At 41.5% G+C, this 17,217-nt stretch overlaps 1 protein-coding gene across 2 annotated transcripts; it reads right to left on the reverse strand.

Annotated features, from left to right (window-relative positions):
* Window positions 1-2,740: 2,740 nt before the first annotated feature.
* On the reverse strand, window positions 2,741-16,950 carry LOC139632945 (Intraflagellar transport protein 43 homolog). Of its 2 annotated transcripts, none has more exons than XM_071498238.1 (9): window positions 16,468-16,950; window positions 14,935-15,036; window positions 12,269-12,339; window positions 9,867-9,902; window positions 8,968-9,014; window positions 4,333-4,405; window positions 3,498-3,573; window positions 3,201-3,361; window positions 2,741-3,037 (listed from the first exon to the last, which is right to left on the reverse strand). In XM_071498238.1, exons 1-9 carry the CDS (start codon window positions 16,510-16,512, stop codon window positions 3,028-3,030), a joined length of 621 nt encoding a protein of 206 aa, XP_071354339.1. In that variant the 5' UTR covers window positions 16,513-16,950; the 3' UTR covers window positions 2,741-3,027. The 2 variants fall into 2 exon arrangements, with proteins under 2 accessions (XP_071354339.1, XP_071354338.1); XM_071498237.1 differs by having other exon boundaries at window positions 3,299-3,361; window positions 16,468-16,614.
* Window positions 16,951-17,217: the final 267 nt, after the last annotated feature.

The following is a 17,217-nucleotide window of genomic DNA, read 5'->3' on the forward strand; positions in this document are numbered from 1 at the left end:
CATTTGAATATGGTTGCATTTGCATTTATTATTTCTACCGTCAGAATTCAAATTGACCTTGCATATATTTATGTTACAAATTAATGTGTAAAACATAATCTCGTCCTGGCATAAAAAGCAGGGTGTCTTTATGTTCTTGCCTTTTTAAAACTGATAATCATCCTCTTGGGGCTGGTTCATGGCACCTGACTGATGCAGTGCTGGTCAGGTCAGCGACAGGGAACCTGTGATAGGCACGCAGCCCCTGGTGGAATGAACTGGTCCTAATATTCCTTGAGCTTTAGCGTGTCTGTCTTCACCCCTCACTCTGTGTCTGAGGGGCCCTGACGCCGGGCCCCAGCTATCTCGACATCTCCCCATTTTCTTTAATTACACCTCAGCATATTGCTTTTGGGCCATATGGAAGGCAGATATTGAGACCAGATAAGATGTATAAACTTCTGTCAACACCACAGCATATTAGGTAGAGCTGGGAGCATATTATCTCTATTCTATCCTTCCAATTAGCGCCCAATATCAAAATACATTAAGACAAGCCTGTCAACAAGGAGCAGGAAAACATTACATTAAAGGGGGCCTTCGTCTGTTTTTTTATTAAAATTGTATTACTTCCTTGCATTTGTTTTCTTTGCCATAAAATGAAATATCTTTTCCAGCAAGGGACCCAATAAAAACACAGATAAATTACCCATTTAATCCCTGTGGCCTGAGAACTCCCTGTGCTCAGCTGGTCCACACTGGCACCAAGGTTTTACAGTGGGTCTTCAATAACAAAGTGTTGCTTTAAAGTAAACAGTGTAGATTCACACGAGAAACACTCCTCTCCGGAGATTTGGTGTGCCATGATGTCGCAAATGTCCCATCAAATCAAGGGATTTTAAACATTGTGTCATTACAGGAACATTTTGAATGAAATATCAGACTACAGAAGCATGTATTGAAGCAATGTGGATTTTTATAGCAGTAATGGCTCCATTATTTTAATAGAAAAATGTCAAGGAAAAACAAACGACACCCTAAACTCATGTGTGGCCTGTATCGTCTTATCTGATATACACAATATCAACATGGCTTCAGACTCAGCTCACCTCCGAGTGACACAATGTTCATCTGAAAGCTACCGTCATAACCACAAAGCTCTCCAAGAACACTGTCTGTCTTCCTTACTAGAAAATAATGTATATATTGTAGCTGTTGACGTGATTGAATTCAATGCACCCAGACAGTGAGAGGTCATTCACAGCCTCACTGCAGCGTCAGGATATACTGTATACACTGAGAAACAGGGGGAGAATAAAGGAGGAGAGGGGAGCAGCAGGATAAGGGAGTGGGAAGAGGTCACTTTGAGAAGCTGGATGCAAGCACATGCCAAACAGCGTCTCTGGATCTCTCTCTCTTTCTATAATCCCCTCTCTGATCCACCGATGCTCGGGCCAATCATTTGAGGCCGGCCACAACCCGTGATCACTGGGCCCTAATCTGAGTCCCCGGCCCGTCCGCAGTCCACCTCAGACAGCACCGGCCCGCTGCCAGCAGAGGAGTGGCAGGCTTAGCCTTCTCCAGAGAGACAGCTAGAGGTTGTCTCTACATGGATGGGCACTTCGCAGCTCGGCAGGGGCGGGAGGAAGGGGCAACATAGCAGCTGCTCAGGGCATATGGGCAGAATTCATTAAGTCTGGCTAAATAAGCCAATTGTGGAGGTGGTAAAAAACTGTGTGTTTGTATGTCTGATACAGAAACAGAAACAGAGATCACTCACTGAATTTGAGCACTGAGCTCCAATATTCTGCCACACAAATATTCTGAGCACAAATATCCTGTGTGATAGCTTTGTCCTGAGGTATTACACTTGATGAAGTTGATTCAAGGCCCACCAAATGAAAAAATCTGGATCTATTTGTGATGGGCAGTGATTGAGCTGTTAGATGCATAGATCGTGTGTCCTTGAGGACTTTACTGTGCATCTCCAAATGCCATGAGACTTCTCTCTGCCTCAGAAATAAACCTAATCACAATCTGTAAATGTTACAGCTGTTTCTCTAATAGACCTGGTCTGACTTTGGAGGCCTGCTTTTATATTCACACACATGAACCAAAGACAAAACTGAATGCTGATACATGCGACCAGCACATGTCAAAGGCATGGTATACAAAGTATTTCATAAATTATATCAAATCTTGCGCCAGTGTGGGAGATACAATGTCCTGTGGCCTGTGCTGTCCGTACTTTATTTAGTTATCACATTGTTGAGGGAAATTTGTTCTTTCACTTTTAACAACACAAACTTGACACCATCAGCTGTCTTCTGCCAGACTTACATCCATTGCTCTTTATCCATCAAAAGGTATAATGTATGCTAATCCCCCAGGTGTCAATAGGAACTCTGTTCAATGCATTTGAGATAATAGTGAAGAAGGGGTTGCTCCTATCGAAGAGCTGGAAGATAAAGTCAATGGCACAGTCAATAACAATAAGGTTGTAGGCTTTAATGAGGAATGTTAATTTGAACACAATCAACTGGATTTCAGCTTAGCTGATTATCAACCTTGGACTTGTATGAGGGTGTTGATAATGCTGGCAGTTACAGGGAGGGCATTTTTCGTTTGTGACAGCTATTTTTAGGGGAGCTTTTCAAACAAAATCATTTTGCCTTTTGGCTGAATAAGTTAAAAAGAAACAAACAAAAAGGGTGAAATTCAAAAACCTCCACTATATACAGGGTCAGACAGCACTACACGGTCCACTCCTCAGTAAACTTTATTTAGAAAATAGAAGAAATGTTGTACATATACTTTATAGAATATAAATCCTAGATAACAAACAGTAATTAAAGTTAATATAACCAAAGTCACTGCCCCTTCTGTGTAATGGCCATTCAGCCAGTTCCCACTGGAGCCATTTAAAGCCTCAGTCAAAACCTCCTCCTCATGTTACAGGCAATGCGGCCTGATCCTCACTCTCTCCTTGATCCCATTCCATCAGCAGCTCTGAGGACACTTCTGTAAACAGATGATCCCAGTCCCAGCTCACATCATCCTGCAGAGCAAAAGAGAGACAAAAGAGAGGGAGAAAAGAAGAATTAGAGAGGCAGAGGGTGACATACTAAGAAAGAGAGCATGGGGAGCAGAGGGAGCAAAGAGAGGAGAATGGGGGAAGGAGAGCAGAGGGTGTTAATGTACACATCATAAATCTTGATTACCTGGGAGACAGAGTGGCAACCTCCCCTGGTGCTCTAGAAACAGCTGGACAGGCCTTCGCTGGGAGCTCACAAGCTATATTTACTAAAAACTCACTCACCTCCTTCACCTCCTGCTCTGGTGCTAAAACCTTGGTGAGGAGCTTCAAGTCAATCTCTCCGTCCTAAAGAAAGAGTCCAGTAAAATTCACTAGCTTGCACAAACAGAGGTGATGTTGGTTGCAAAATTAAATGGACCACCTTGACAAGAAGAGACACGAGAATATGACACACATATAAAAATAAATGTTCTTGACTTACTAAGGTCTGAAAGGCAGAGTAATACTTCAGATCATTGTCCAGATCTCTGTAGGTCATTACCCGGTTCACCTGGATGCTAACAGGGTGGCAGAAAGTCAGATTAGGCCTCTGATACAGTAACAGACTCGTATTTTAATCAAGACAACACATCACAGAAACACAGTAGCCATCCGGACTGCAGTGCTTTCACACTACTAGCAAACCACGACTGAGAAGTGGCGTTGAAGAAGTTTGGAGTTTGTGCACAATGAGGCTCCAAGACTTCAAGCAAAGACCACAGAGAGCAGGAGATGGTTGCCAAGTGGTAAACGCTTCAAATTGAAACCCAGCTGCTTATCTGTGGGTTGGAATTAAGTGGGGGGGGGGGGGGTTCTCAAAGTGGCCGGGGCCTAGCAGTGCATGCCAGTCCTACTTACTGCACATTACACGCTACATTGCCCCTGCAATGAGTTCAATGTGGATATTATCTCGCACAGAGAGCAAGCCCCAGCCTAATAACCTCCACCGCTGTCATAGCCTTGCTACATATTCGACACATGTCGGCGTGTCTCTCACTGCCCTGTAAATCAAAGGGCCCAGTTAGTAAGGACCCTGGTAACAGAGTTGCATAAATCACACCCAACTGTTATTTCTCCATTTCAGCCAATAAAGCAAGACACTCTGCGATGGCACGAGTGGAGGACAGGTAACCATCAAAGTCGCCAGAGCAGGTTACTGATGTGGTGTCCTGTGTACGGACAGAGATTAACTGTCACACATGGGTCTGGGGGACATGCTGCGTGTGTGTATGAATCCTCAGTGAAAAGGATGGACTTCTACAAGTTTAATACACTACCTTGGTGGAACTGCAATTTGCATAGTGAGATCTTCTTCCTGTACTTCTTCGAGATCTGGAATCACTGGAATATCTAAAAACCAAAAACAACCAAAAAACAAAAACATTTTAAATCGTGTCAAAATGTAAGAAAATTGAATCCGTAGCCAGATGACAATCATTTATAAAAAAATGCTGTAAATCCCCTGTGTATAGTTTCAAGAAGCATGCATTTTTGTATGTTTCTGTGAGACCATGTCTGTGTGGCACTTTCTCCCCTCCCTCTCTCTAGCTAGATTCTCATAAGAGCTGCCCTGTCACAATAGCCATGCGGCCATGAATATTCAGGAGGCGAGGCGGCAGCTCTTCCTGCTGTGAGAGGGCCGCTGGCCAGGGGCTCCCCAGAAAGCACCCCCTGCTACCTTAGCATTTGGGCCCTGTCAGCGCCGCCCACCCCCAGGACCTGCAGTGGCCGGTAGGCCGACCTCCATGTCCACTCTGCCACTCCGACTGGGGCGGCATCCAGCCATGTGCAAGAGTATTTGCTTGCGGGCCCATCTGTGTGGGGTCGGAAGTCACAGTGCGGCCTGGCAGGGGCTGCAGTGCCAGGAGCCGCCAGCCCGCTGCTCAAACAGTGGGAACCCACTTTAATTGGCAAAACGCAACAGGACAGAGGATGGCTCCACTCCCAAGAAGGACAGGGCAAACTTTCACAGCATTTTTCAGATGGACATTTGTTGGAGCAGGAAAATAAGAGAGGTATAATAAGGGATCAGAAGAACTGGTTGGAAATAAGATAAATGGTTAATAAGGAATAATGAGACTGGTTGAAATGTGTTCAAAGACTTTGTGCTTACATTTATTATCAAAAAGGTAGTGTATAGCTAAAGAAAAAATGTGGAGCTTAAAAATCAATTAAATGTTTTGCATAAAATTTGGTCTATGTTTTATCATGTCTCTCAATATCAGTAAAACTAAAGAGATGAGCGTGGGCAACAGGAGTGGACACCTCACCATCCACACTGGTGATGCAGAGACTGAAAGGGTCAGCAGTTTCAAGTTTCTCAGTGGACCTCTCCTGGTCACTAGACATGGACACCATGGTCAAGAACGCTAACCTTCAGCTCTATTTCCTGAGGAGACTGAGGAAATTCGGCATGAATGCCAGCATCCTCACCATCTTCTACAGCTGCACTATCAAGAGTCTGCTGTCGGGCTGCCTCATGGTCTGACACAGGAACTACAACAACAGACTCCCAGCCATTCAGGATATCTTCCACCATTGGTGCCTGCAGACGGCACAAAGTATCATGAAAGACCAGAGTCATCCAGCTTTTGTTTTTAACACAAGACCATCAGGACTCATTCATCTAAATATTCCACATCGTACATTTGCTTACCTGCTTGTCTGCACTGTCTATTGTTTACTGCACTGCTTACATAAAAATAAACCATGACTGCTGCTATTGAACCAGGATTGCTACATATGCAATGTGCAATATTGTTGTATACATGCTTTACCTTGACAAGTTTTACCTTTATACATAAATCCTCATTTTCATATATGTATATAGGATTATATTTTATTTATAATTTCATATGACTAGAGTTCTTATTGATTGGCTGACCTGTTTTCTCATCCAACACATTTCATTGAACCGTTGACACTGTGTTAATCTACACGTGTGATAAAACTGAACTGGAACTGAACAGAACAATATAAATTTTTAGTAGTAAAGACAGTTATAAAAACTTTCAGAGACAGACTTCACAGGTATCCTTATAGAAACTGTCTTAACTTTGGGCATGATGTTTCTCTCCTGTACAATATTTTCTGGGGAGGAAGCAGACTGCACATCCTTATTAGCACTACAGCTGAGTGTTGACACAGTGACATAGACAGAGAGAGGGGGAGAGGAAGCAAAGAGGGAGGAAGAGACAGATAGTGAAAGAAAAAGAGAGCTGGACTGCATGAAGAGGGTTGTCAGTAATCTCTAACCACAGTACTGCACCCTGAGGGGAAAGTCAATAGAGGAGCTAAATAGAGGTGAAGAGATGGAAGTCTGCATCTGATGTGAGGAAATATCTTGGCATCTATGTCACCATTCCTTCAAAATAACTCCTGAAAATAAAGTGGAGTTGAAGAAAAATATCGATCATTGACAGAACGCTAAATTTCTGTACTTCATAAAAGTTATGGGGGTGTTCCAATGAAGAGAAATTATTTTGATTCTGAACATATTTCTCAGATGGAGGAAGAATTCTGAAGACAACTTGGACAAAACCTAACCCATCAACTTTCCACAGATAACAAAATCTCACCCTCTGTTGATGACTTATTTCTTTCTCTTTTTTAATTAAACCAAATTAAAAATGCCACGCTCGTTTAGCTGCTGACAAGATTCATCTGTGTTTCTGATATCCAAATAAATGCAGGCGCGGGTATTTCATATTCATGAGGCCCCAGTGACACTTTGTCCTCTCATTTACAAAGCACAGCGTTCAGCAGAATCCGTCCCCCCTGGACCCCCAATCAAATTTAATGGTCTTAGTGCAATGACATCAAAAAGCCTTGCTGTCCAACTCTTTGCAAACAGCTTCCTGGGTTGTCTATCTGTCCACACACACACTTTTTCATTTCAGCCACTAATGCACTATTAACACACTCCATGAGAGTTCAATGTGAAGCAGAGAGGCATATGTTGTCTATATGCAAAGTCTATTACCAAGTGAAAAAAAGAACAACATTTTAAAATGAGCTTCAAATTCAACCTATTACTGGAGGTCAATCAGGGCATCACAGCAGCAGCAAACAAGCCAGTGTTTTTTTCTGACACAAAGGGCAACTCCATCAAGAGGAGATGTCTCTCCTCAGCACGGCACACGTCACCTACTCTGACTTCCTTCCCTCAGTTGGACATGTATCAATGTGGCTTTTGTTTGGCAGCGAGCAGGCCGCGCATATCCTTATTACACGGTCGCGTCCGGCTTCCTCGCTGAAGCATGTAAATATCAAAAGGGGATAATTTGCTGTGAATGTAGACATACTCCCGGCAGGCACACACCGGTCAGCGACTTTGGAGAACAGGACGTCTCTCCACATCACTGCGCATGGGCCCAGTCAAATGATTACCTAGGCACAGAATCCATTTGAAATGGCTTATAGGACAATATTCAGCACATCACCAACTGAGAGTAAGACACCGAGACATGAAACACATCAGTGTGTTTGCGATACTGGTGCTATTTTAAGTGACCAGTAGGAGGCTGTGGGGGCAGCTGATTGGGAGATGGGAGCAGGGGACTGAGCTAGCCTTCTCTCTCTCTTTCTCCCTCTGTGCTTGTAGCCAGTGGACATAAGGGATAAGGGTAGAGGACATAATCAAGATCGCAGGGGCTATCTCACTAACCCTCAGCACTGTAATTTCCAATGCCCCTGCCTCCGGCTCTGTATTAAGAGGTCTCCCTCCACAGAGTAATAATCTTTCCGGCGGCATTAACTGCAAGAGAACCAAACCTCTGGACTTTTCATATTGTCAGCACACTGGCCATTTTAGCTAGTGCACTAACAATATAACATTATGTGTGTGTATACATATATGTAATAGAAACAGTACCTTACACCCTGCAGTTTATTTCTCCAATTCATTGTTATTTATCATTTTCAGTTTTGTAATATATTTGTAATAATTTCCCCACTTTTAACATGCACCAGCAAGTAAGACTTTAAAATGCGTGTACAATACAGTATACAATTCAATATTGTAGCAAAGTAGTGTGAAATAGAGCTGAGTGATAAGAAAAAAAAGTAGTTTGACTTTATGGGATTAAAATAAATTTAAATTTTTTCAAACATTACTAATCATTCATAACTTTGTTTTGAGTTGTATGAATTATTTTTCTTCTACTGCCTATTCTAAATTGCGTGTTTTACAATATCCTGAATTTTGAAAAATGATGATGGACATTGTTATACAGAGTAATAATAAGCAAGGTGTACCAAAAAGGCTTATAATCTTAAATTGTATTTGTTTATAAATCCCAGGTAGAAATGTGATTAAGTCCTTCAGTATTGTCACCTGAACTTTTTGTGCTGTTAACCTACCTTTCCTGAGGCAATTTTACCTATTTCCAAGCTGCTTTACACTGCAAAATAGAACAATTATCCTAGGCAGGGCTTTGCAGAAATTTCCCCCCTCAGTCCTGACATTGTATGTGATGGACAGAGTTGGGCCCTGAGGTGACTCAGTCAAAGCAGCAATGGAACCACTAGATCTGTATTCAACAGCACCTTCCTGACACTCTGTGTGTGCACATGAGTGACTAAGTGTGTTGCTCTGGGTGGCGAGGGAAAAACTTAAATCCTGTCACAATATTCTCCATCAACTGTGAATCTAACCTTATTCAATGAGCATATGCACTTGTCATTTTCATCAAAGGTGCCACGCTTATACAATGTCACATGCTCAGTGGTCAAAGGCAGAGTTCTAACACATGAATCCATGCTGGATCTAAAGAGAAATATGCATAAGAATGATCTGACTGGCTGCTTAACTGCTCTACTTCCAGAGGATGAATGTGCCAGGGAGGCACTGGAGGGCTCCTCTCTACCTGTGAGGACAGACACAGAGTGGGGTATTGCAAGGGTGCTCTTACCTCCTTCATCATCTGATCCCTGGGGAGTTTGTGGTCTAAGGCGGCGGCTGTAGAAACAGGAAGTGTTAGAGTATGAATTATTTAATGCTTACAAAAATGAAGCCCAATGGTGAGGTCATCACAGGGAGTGAGTGACTTGGCTCCTGGGCTACTTTGCTTTGATAATGGGCCTGTTTTTTTGTCTTGTCTTTCTCTCATGGTAGACAGGATGCTTGCTCAGTATGCTACAGTCTGACTGGACTACAGAACAGTGGCCTCTGCCAAAAGGCACTGATGGTGCTATGAGACTCTGTTGTGCTGCCTGGGTGACCAGCCTAGACGCCCTAGACAAGATCACCTCCAGGAATTTTTATAAAAACAAGCCCAGCTGGAGCAGCAGTCTGAATAACTCTTACTAAGAGAAGACAGTTGTGACAGAAGCACAACATAAGGGATTTTTCTGCAGGGTAACATATTTAGTTTCACACAAAGCCTCTGCCTGACTACAGCCGCTGAGGTACCGGGCTCCAACTGCGATGATGAGTAAAACATGCACGACAATGTCCTCTACCTGCCTCTCCTCATGGTGATGTCTATTCTAGTCACAGAATGATGTGAGGGAGGGTGAGGAAAAAAACTAGAATAACAGGAAAACTTGGCTCCTTACAGCAATAAAAGTGATGACAACTCAGTCACGCTGTTTTTTAATCATGTTAAGTGATTGTTCTTGGAAGGCAAGGATTAGCTGCAATGAAGGACAATCTGAAAGTACAGCGCCATTTCCACTTTACTACAAAGGAAACAAACATGTAAACTGACCTATTTTTATGTATACACACAAAAATGTAACTTTCATTGAATTCAATCAGCAGCTGCACTGAGTACACTAAAATATGGATGAGGTGTCTGAGTCAACTTACTCTTCCAGATCCTCAGCTGCAGGTCTTCTTGAAGATCTGTATTTCAGCAGAAAGAGCAACTGTTAGACAAATTAAATAACATACTTTTTAGATGATATTTTCTTCTATCTTCATAGATCTTTAATGATCTTTAATGATCTTTAATGATAGTAATTCTGCTATATCAGACACAGTGGGGTCTACAATAGTTGTGTCTTCTCTCCGCTCTGTTTTCTAACCCTTATCACCTGCTGGATCAGGCAGCTATTTTCAGACTTCTCTCCATTTACACAGCTCAGCTTGAACAGAGGATGCCAGACACCAAAATACTGTATTTTGACACTCCACTACCTCAACGTGGTATTTTTAGCACAGTCTGTTTTAAGAGCAATCAAACTTTACATCCAAGAAAAACAAATGTTGCCACATTATAATTTTTGAAGATGAATTTAACCAGATCAATCATCATATAAGAATTGAAAATCCATGCAGATTAAGTCTTGGTATGTTTTGATTCGTAGCCTAAAATGTGTATATGATGCTTCTGGTAGATCTCCTAGTTGAGTAGTGCCCCCTACTGGTTTTAAAGATAATACCTTCAAGACTGTGACAGACTATCTATATAAAACACAAGTATTAAGCAGTGCTTATTACTATTACTTATTATTACTTATTAATTAATCAGCCCCATTTTTGGGATTCAGTGTTCAGTGGCTCCTGACACAGTGACTATAGTAGACATACATGGAGAATAAGCTTGTATCAAGCAGGTATCACCTACACAACAGTTAATCTCTACTTTTTTCCACCAAAAGACAAATCCATCTTCCTGAGGTTACTTCCTTTTTTAATCCCATTGTAAAACCTTTGAGACAAATTTGTGATTTTGCGTTTCATAAACATAATTGTCTTGACTTGATCATCAGAGCAGACAAAATTTTGATCCAAGCTAGATCTTATCACCTAAAACAAATTAATGTTTGTGCCTTAATCAATTTTTTAAAATCACACCTCACCTTTCATTAATCTAAACACATTAAATTAGCATTTAAAATATAATGTACTGTGTTTCTAAAGTGAATTGGAAGACGTGAAACTTCTTAAATTCACCTTTTAAAAGCCAGACAAAAAACAAAAGGAAAAAAAGGAAAGGAAAAACACAATCAGCTAACCAATTCTCAGCCAGTAATCTTTAGTCCTGCTTTGTCTGTCTTATACTGTACATGCTGTCTGAGCCCAGCCCCACAGCCTGGAAGGCACTAGAGTCCAACCAGGCAGGGCAAAGAGGAGCTGAGGGAGCCTACCTGCCTGCCCTTGGACTGTGTCCTGTCTGGGGGGCGGGGGTGGCGACACTTAAGACACATTACAGGCCCCTTGATTAAGACTCATGTAAGGCAAAGCGATAGACATGGTAAAACTGTCTGGAAAAAGTTGTTAGGGATAAAATATATTGTGACAACCTGGTTTCAAAGGTTCATCAATAAACTGACAGATCATTTAGTGTCAATTAGAAGTGATAGATCGACAAATCCCGGGATTTCTGCGCTGGGATTAGTGGGAGGAGGACGGCGGTGATTGAGCATGAGGGGTGACATTGAAGGGAAAAGTCCTTGCCGGTTCCAGGGGGGACCATTACTTACTTTGTTTCAGAGAGGATCAATGCACGTGCAAACCCCTTTTACACCTCCTGTATTTCAATCGCTTTGAGACTGGGTATCAAGCTGGGTTACGTAAAAGCAGAGAAGCGACACGCTGACCTTCTGTGAGAAAGGAAAGATCTATTGAGTTTGCTGTTTTCCCTGCTTGCACTAACGGTGCAGTAAACTACCCAAATAAGCACAATTGACTGAGCCTGTTCACTTCAATGCATCTCCTGTGCTCTCACCTCCACTGAGACTGAAGAAAAGAAGCACATTGGCAAATGGAAGAGAAAACAAAAGAGGTAGGTCTACAGTATAATAAAAAGTCTCATGTTCAGTTAGTCATGTGTAGTATTTACATTTACATTTGTTAGTTGTAGTCGAACGCTTTTGGCAAGCAGCTTCCATCTGTTCCGAATATTTCATGAATTCTCCATGTTGCGCTCCCCATTTACAGAGCAGACTGCAGTGGTAAGGGGTGATTAAGTGGCTTGAACCCCTGTGATGAAGTGGCTAGCTGACTAACAGTGCCCTCCTGTGGCTGATGCATTAACCATGTCAATTACCGCCTTGCTCACAGATGAAGACGAATGGAGAGTTGCCTGCTCAGACAGGCTCCCTCTAACCTTGTTGATTCACCGCCTGAGTGCCAAATATGCACTGATAAATAAGCTCATTCAACAGCATGAGAGTTCATTAATAACACATAACCCAAGACCACAGCTCGAGGTTCATGCTTTCAGTTCAGCCACAGGAGATGGGGGAAAAGGTGAAGATACGTACTTGGCAGATCCAGACCCAGAGCTTTCTTCCGCCCAGCCGCCCTGCCGCCGGGCCGGTTTAGGGGGAGGGGGCTGGAAGAAGAAAGAACTTTAATAGCAAGTTTTGCTGTATGTTTACACAATCACATAGAAGACAAATAAGTCATATTTGTAAGCATGTTAACTGTTATTAGACTTTAATCTAGAAAATAAAGCACACAATTGTCTTTGTATTAAATATAGCTTTTATTTTTGTCAGAATTTGGGGTCATAACAATATTTATTTGACACAGTGATGAATCAACTATATTTTATGCTTTATGACGCTAAAGAAATTCATAAACAAGAGACATGGACATGGCTGTCTTCATTAGTTTTTTAAGTTTGAAATTTACCAGTAGAGGGCTCTCTTCTCTACATCAGAAAATCAAGACCCGAACAGGAAAAGCAGACCCCCAAAGCTGAGCATTAATGTAAAGGGCAAAAAAGTTTAATTGTCCTGCTAAAGATTTACTTAAAAGCAAAGTTCTCTTTTCATAGTGAATTCCAATATTTAAGAAGCTACCAAAAAAAGCTCCTGTACAATAAACAATATGCCTGGTATGTGGAGCAGAGAGTCGTCTCTATGCACTCCATTGTTTTGTTTATTATAGTTTTCAATACTGTCCTTTTCCAGCACCAAAACATATGGAGCAGAGTGTGGGAACTGCTGGGGCCTGTAGGTCTGACCCTAAAATAGATTCACAGAAAAAAAAAAATGACCCTCTCCCTCTCATTCTTTGATTCTGAAAATAGTAAGCTCAGTATGCATCTCAATCCTGAGACCGGGATCCTGAGACCAGCACTTGAATGAATGAATTCCTCAGAGCGCACGAGGGTGGGCACTAGACAAATGAATTGGAAGAAAGAAAAAAGAAAAAAATGCACAACATTTCTCATTACTAAATAGGGTCCGTAGAGAACACAGTGCTCGTGAAGAATTTCTTTCCTTTATGATGAAAGAAGAAATAATCTTTCATGGCTGGTTCCTTCACCAAGGCCATTTATAAATCTGAATGTCATCATTAAGCAGGGCAGAGGGTGGGGGAGCCCACTCTGCTCCACTGTATGGTGCCATTAATCGAGAGAGCTGAGGCTGAACAAGCTCCCTCCAATTTGTGTAATTAGTAACTGTCTCTTTATTAAGACCAAGAAATGATTAAAATAATGACAAGGAGGGTTTTTAAGCAACATTGCAAAAATTCCCTCTAGTTTCTAATGTTTGGTATTTCTGACAATGACCAAATTTCATGAGAGACAAGATAATAAGGTCAAGTGTCTTTTAGTGTAATAAATTAATCTGACAGTTATTTCACTCAACAAAAATGGAGAGGACGATAAGTGTCCTGAGAAACAAAACAATTCTGTGCCCCCAATTCTGCATGACCAAATATGAACCTCACAGTTGTAGTAAAATAGTTATGGCTGTCAAGGCAATTAGCTTAGCCCTCGTGGTTTCTAATTTAGGATTCTCTGATGGTCTCCAGGGCAAGGAACTTGTGGTGGCCAAACCCTATGAGCCCATAAAAGCAATTGAGTCTTTGTTTAAAAGGATGTCAGGAATGTGACCAATCAGTTGGGTATTTTAGGCAGAAGAGGCCAGGGTTGATAAACGAAGACTGCAAATAAACCCACCAAGTCGCACGACACTCTGGAAAAATGTATTGCATGCGGACAGCAGGTCAGAGAGGGCGCGAGAATACTGGATCATACATTAGGGAAGTTGGCCTAATTTGGGAAGATTAGCCTAAAGCAAGAGCATTGCTGAAATTTTTTTGCTCTGGGAATGTTGGCTGGTTTACAGTTTGCCAATCCAGGAGATGTGACTGATTCCATAAATGCCAACGATAGTGAAGTAAAATGATTTGTTATTGTTTGTTTCAACTGTCACTTCTGGTCTGATTTCTCTCACATATATTTGTCTTATATTTAGTCTGTCCTTAGCATCCTTACATCCAACATCTTTCAAGAGGCAGGGATCACTACGGAAACTATATGACAACATTTATGCGCAACCTTAAGTGATTCATGTAAAATTAGGCAGTATTTAAAAAATTATAAAAATTGATGGTAGTCATTGCAATGAATATGATGTAATCTGCTTGTTTTTAAATTAGACAATTTACAGGAGTACAATTACAGTATTGTGTAACGCTAAAGTCTCAAAGTGTGTGAAGAACACTTAAAAATACTTCATGCAAGCACATAAGATCCAATACATACGGGACAATAACTGAAGAGCTGCTACTCTGAATGTTCTGTGTATACTTCAAAACCTGCTGAAGTAGGAAAATGGCAACTCAAACGTCTCTGCATAAATAAGCACTCCATTAAAACTTTATACCATGTGTGTCAAGTTGGTGTCACTGTGTGCGGTAATGAATGTCAGTAGACCTAGACATAAAATTCAACCAGCTGAACTGAAGCACACAATTATGGTAACTCGTGTTGAATCCAAAACTACAATAAATGGTATAAAGTTGATGTCTGGAGCATTAGCAACAAAAGCCATGCAAGTCACTAGTTTTTTCATGCTACCTACCTCGTCTTCATCCTTTGATTTATGTATGAGACAAAACCAAAATGGTTATTGATGACGCTTATTGTGAGGTGAAATTATAACATGCAACTAACTACATGATCACATACTTCTCCCATTGAAGCAGAGGTGGAGGACTTCCTTGCATAGCGAGAATCCTCAAATGAAGACTGATCCGCTGCAAGGCGAGCCCTTCGTCCAGATTTTGCAACCTGTGAAATGTGCAGAATTTTAACATGGAAAATAAATTTAGATTTTCGAAAGCCAGAAGTTGGCACTTGCAATGGCTACAAAAAACTGAGTGGTTTCCCTTTGCTTTAACTGTGCCATCTAATGAGCCAACCAAATGTTGGCTGAATGTGCTTACACACAAAATACAGTAGGTAAGGTTATTACACTTGCACAAACCAACCAGATTTCGTACTTAGTATGCTTTTTCTTGGTAATTTTATACAATATTCAGTTCAGTGAAGTCACACTGTGCAGATGTGGCAATAATATTTTCTGTTTTGCATATGTTAGGAACACTAGTCAACAAATGAGTATAATTTGTATGAATATCCTTGAAGAAGAGCGACAACTCTGCTGAAGGAACATCATTCCACTTCCAAAATAGGATACTGAATTATTTTAATTTGCTTTTACCAAACAATAAGAGCCTATGTGCCTATTGATGGTGATGTGGGATAAGAAGGGTAAAACATTTTATGTTGGTCAAGGAGAGAAAAGGAGAAAGGAAGTTGGTCTTAGCAATTTCAGGGCAATAGTGGTACACTGGCTGAAAAACAGCAAACAGCTAATGGGAAGAGATGAAAGAAGAGCATTAATCACTGAAAGGACCAGTGGGCATGCCTTAATATTGCCAAATCAATTGGAGATGGACTTGTTAAATGTAGGTGAAGAGCTGAGAGTCCATTCTGAATCGGTGTTTTCTAAAAATCTTACTTCTCAGACTACAGTATTAAGCAATGTTCCTTCCATCACATTGTTAGAGAAAATTGTGAAATTGCAAATAGCATTGCAATACTTGGGTGCAATTCAAATATTATAAAGTGATCAACAAACAAGGAGATGAATGTTAAACCAAGCATCCTTACTAGCTGCATTATTTCTAGCACTGGGTAAAAGCAAGAGATCAAAGATATGATAAATGCCTTTTATGGAGAAAGGTTGTGATAGCAGTTGAATTAAAGTAGTTACGCAAGAATATGACCATTTCAAGTAAGTTTTTCGATAGAGTAGCAGTTACAAAGTTACAGAGAGTTACAGACATCCAGAAAGCCAAACGGTTAACACACCATCACCGTAACACTGAGCGGTGCATGTCGGGAAGTTTCGGCTAGTAGAGCTAACCGTTTAGTTAACGTTTGCTGGATACTCAGAGACAAAACGCCCTGCCACACCGTTGCTCAAAAGTGACAAATGATAACGTGCCTTTGCTGGTAACAGGAAGCTTAAATAGCTACCTCACTCCCCGACCGGCTACTCCTGAGGTTTACATTAGCTTGATAGCTAAGTGGCTAACACTAGCCTCGCTGCACCGTTACAGAGTGGCCTCAGCTCCACTTACAGCGCAAAAAAAAAAAAAATAACGTTAGCTCTGCCCCTATCTCATTACTGTACTCTCTGCGTTTCAAACTCACATTTTTCACCGCTCCAGCATCTCCGAGATGAAAGTTATCGTCCATTTCTCTCCTTTCTAGGGCAACGTCTGATCAGCGTCTTCCTGGATAGCACCAAGCGTCACATAGCAACGCTCTCCATGGCAACCCCAATCAGGAGGTAAGTGCGCGTCCCAGTCAATCGCTGTGTCTCCTAAGACAGTAAATAAATAAACAAATAAATAAATAAACAAACACACAGAACGTATTTATGATGGCCTGACTGTAGGTGTTCGTGTTGTTGTTGACTATGATGATTTTGCAGTGGAGATTCATTTTTCCCTGGTGCGTCGATGCGCGATGTCACAAATCAAACGCTGCTGAAAAATGGGATAAAGACAAAGATGTTTGAAAAATGACCTTCGTAATGATAACATTTTTTAGAATCAAGCTCATGCCTTCCAGGACAGCAGGGTGTCTGATCTATGGGATAGTATAAAGTTGATGTAATCTAAACAGCAGCAGACAGAGTTTGCCTTTCACCAAACAAACAGCGTTTTTCCCACAACTCCCACGTCTTTGCCATTTTTTTTGCTTCCTCATCTAAATGGAAAAAAAAATTGTTTTTCTTCAGAGCATCATCCCCATTATCTCATCTACGGCGGTGGCCTGCCACATGTCAATGTCCACAGTCTGAGAAAGGAAGTAAAAGACGGGACCTGATGTCCCTCCACTCCAGCTCAAAAACCGCCACTAGATGTCCCTGTGTGCATGTTATGTGTTTCTGGGGAG

Source organism: Trachinotus anak, unplaced genomic scaffold (genome assembly GCF_046630095.1).
Source record: "Trachinotus anak isolate AG129_WGS33_773 ecotype Australia unplaced genomic scaffold, CSIRO_AGI_Tana_v1 ptg000015l, whole genome shotgun sequence".
Lineage (NCBI taxonomy): Eukaryota > Metazoa > Chordata > Actinopteri > Carangiformes > Carangidae > Trachinotus > Trachinotus anak.

Excerpts from the sequence above, each read along its gene's own strand:
- LOC139632945 (XM_071498237.1), bottom strand. The coding sequence starts at position 16,512 with ATGGACGATAACTTTCATCTCGGAGATGCTGGAGCGGTGAAAAAT. Across the intron at positions 9,903-12,268 it reads TCTGGGTCTGGATCTGCCAA|ATCTTCAAGAAGACCTGCAG; the intron begins GTACGTATCTTC and ends GCTGAAATACAG. Across the intron at positions 3,574-4,332 it reads CAAATTGCAGTTCCACCAAG|CATCCAGGTGAACCGGGTAA; the intron begins GTAGTGTATTAA and ends CCACCCTGTTAG.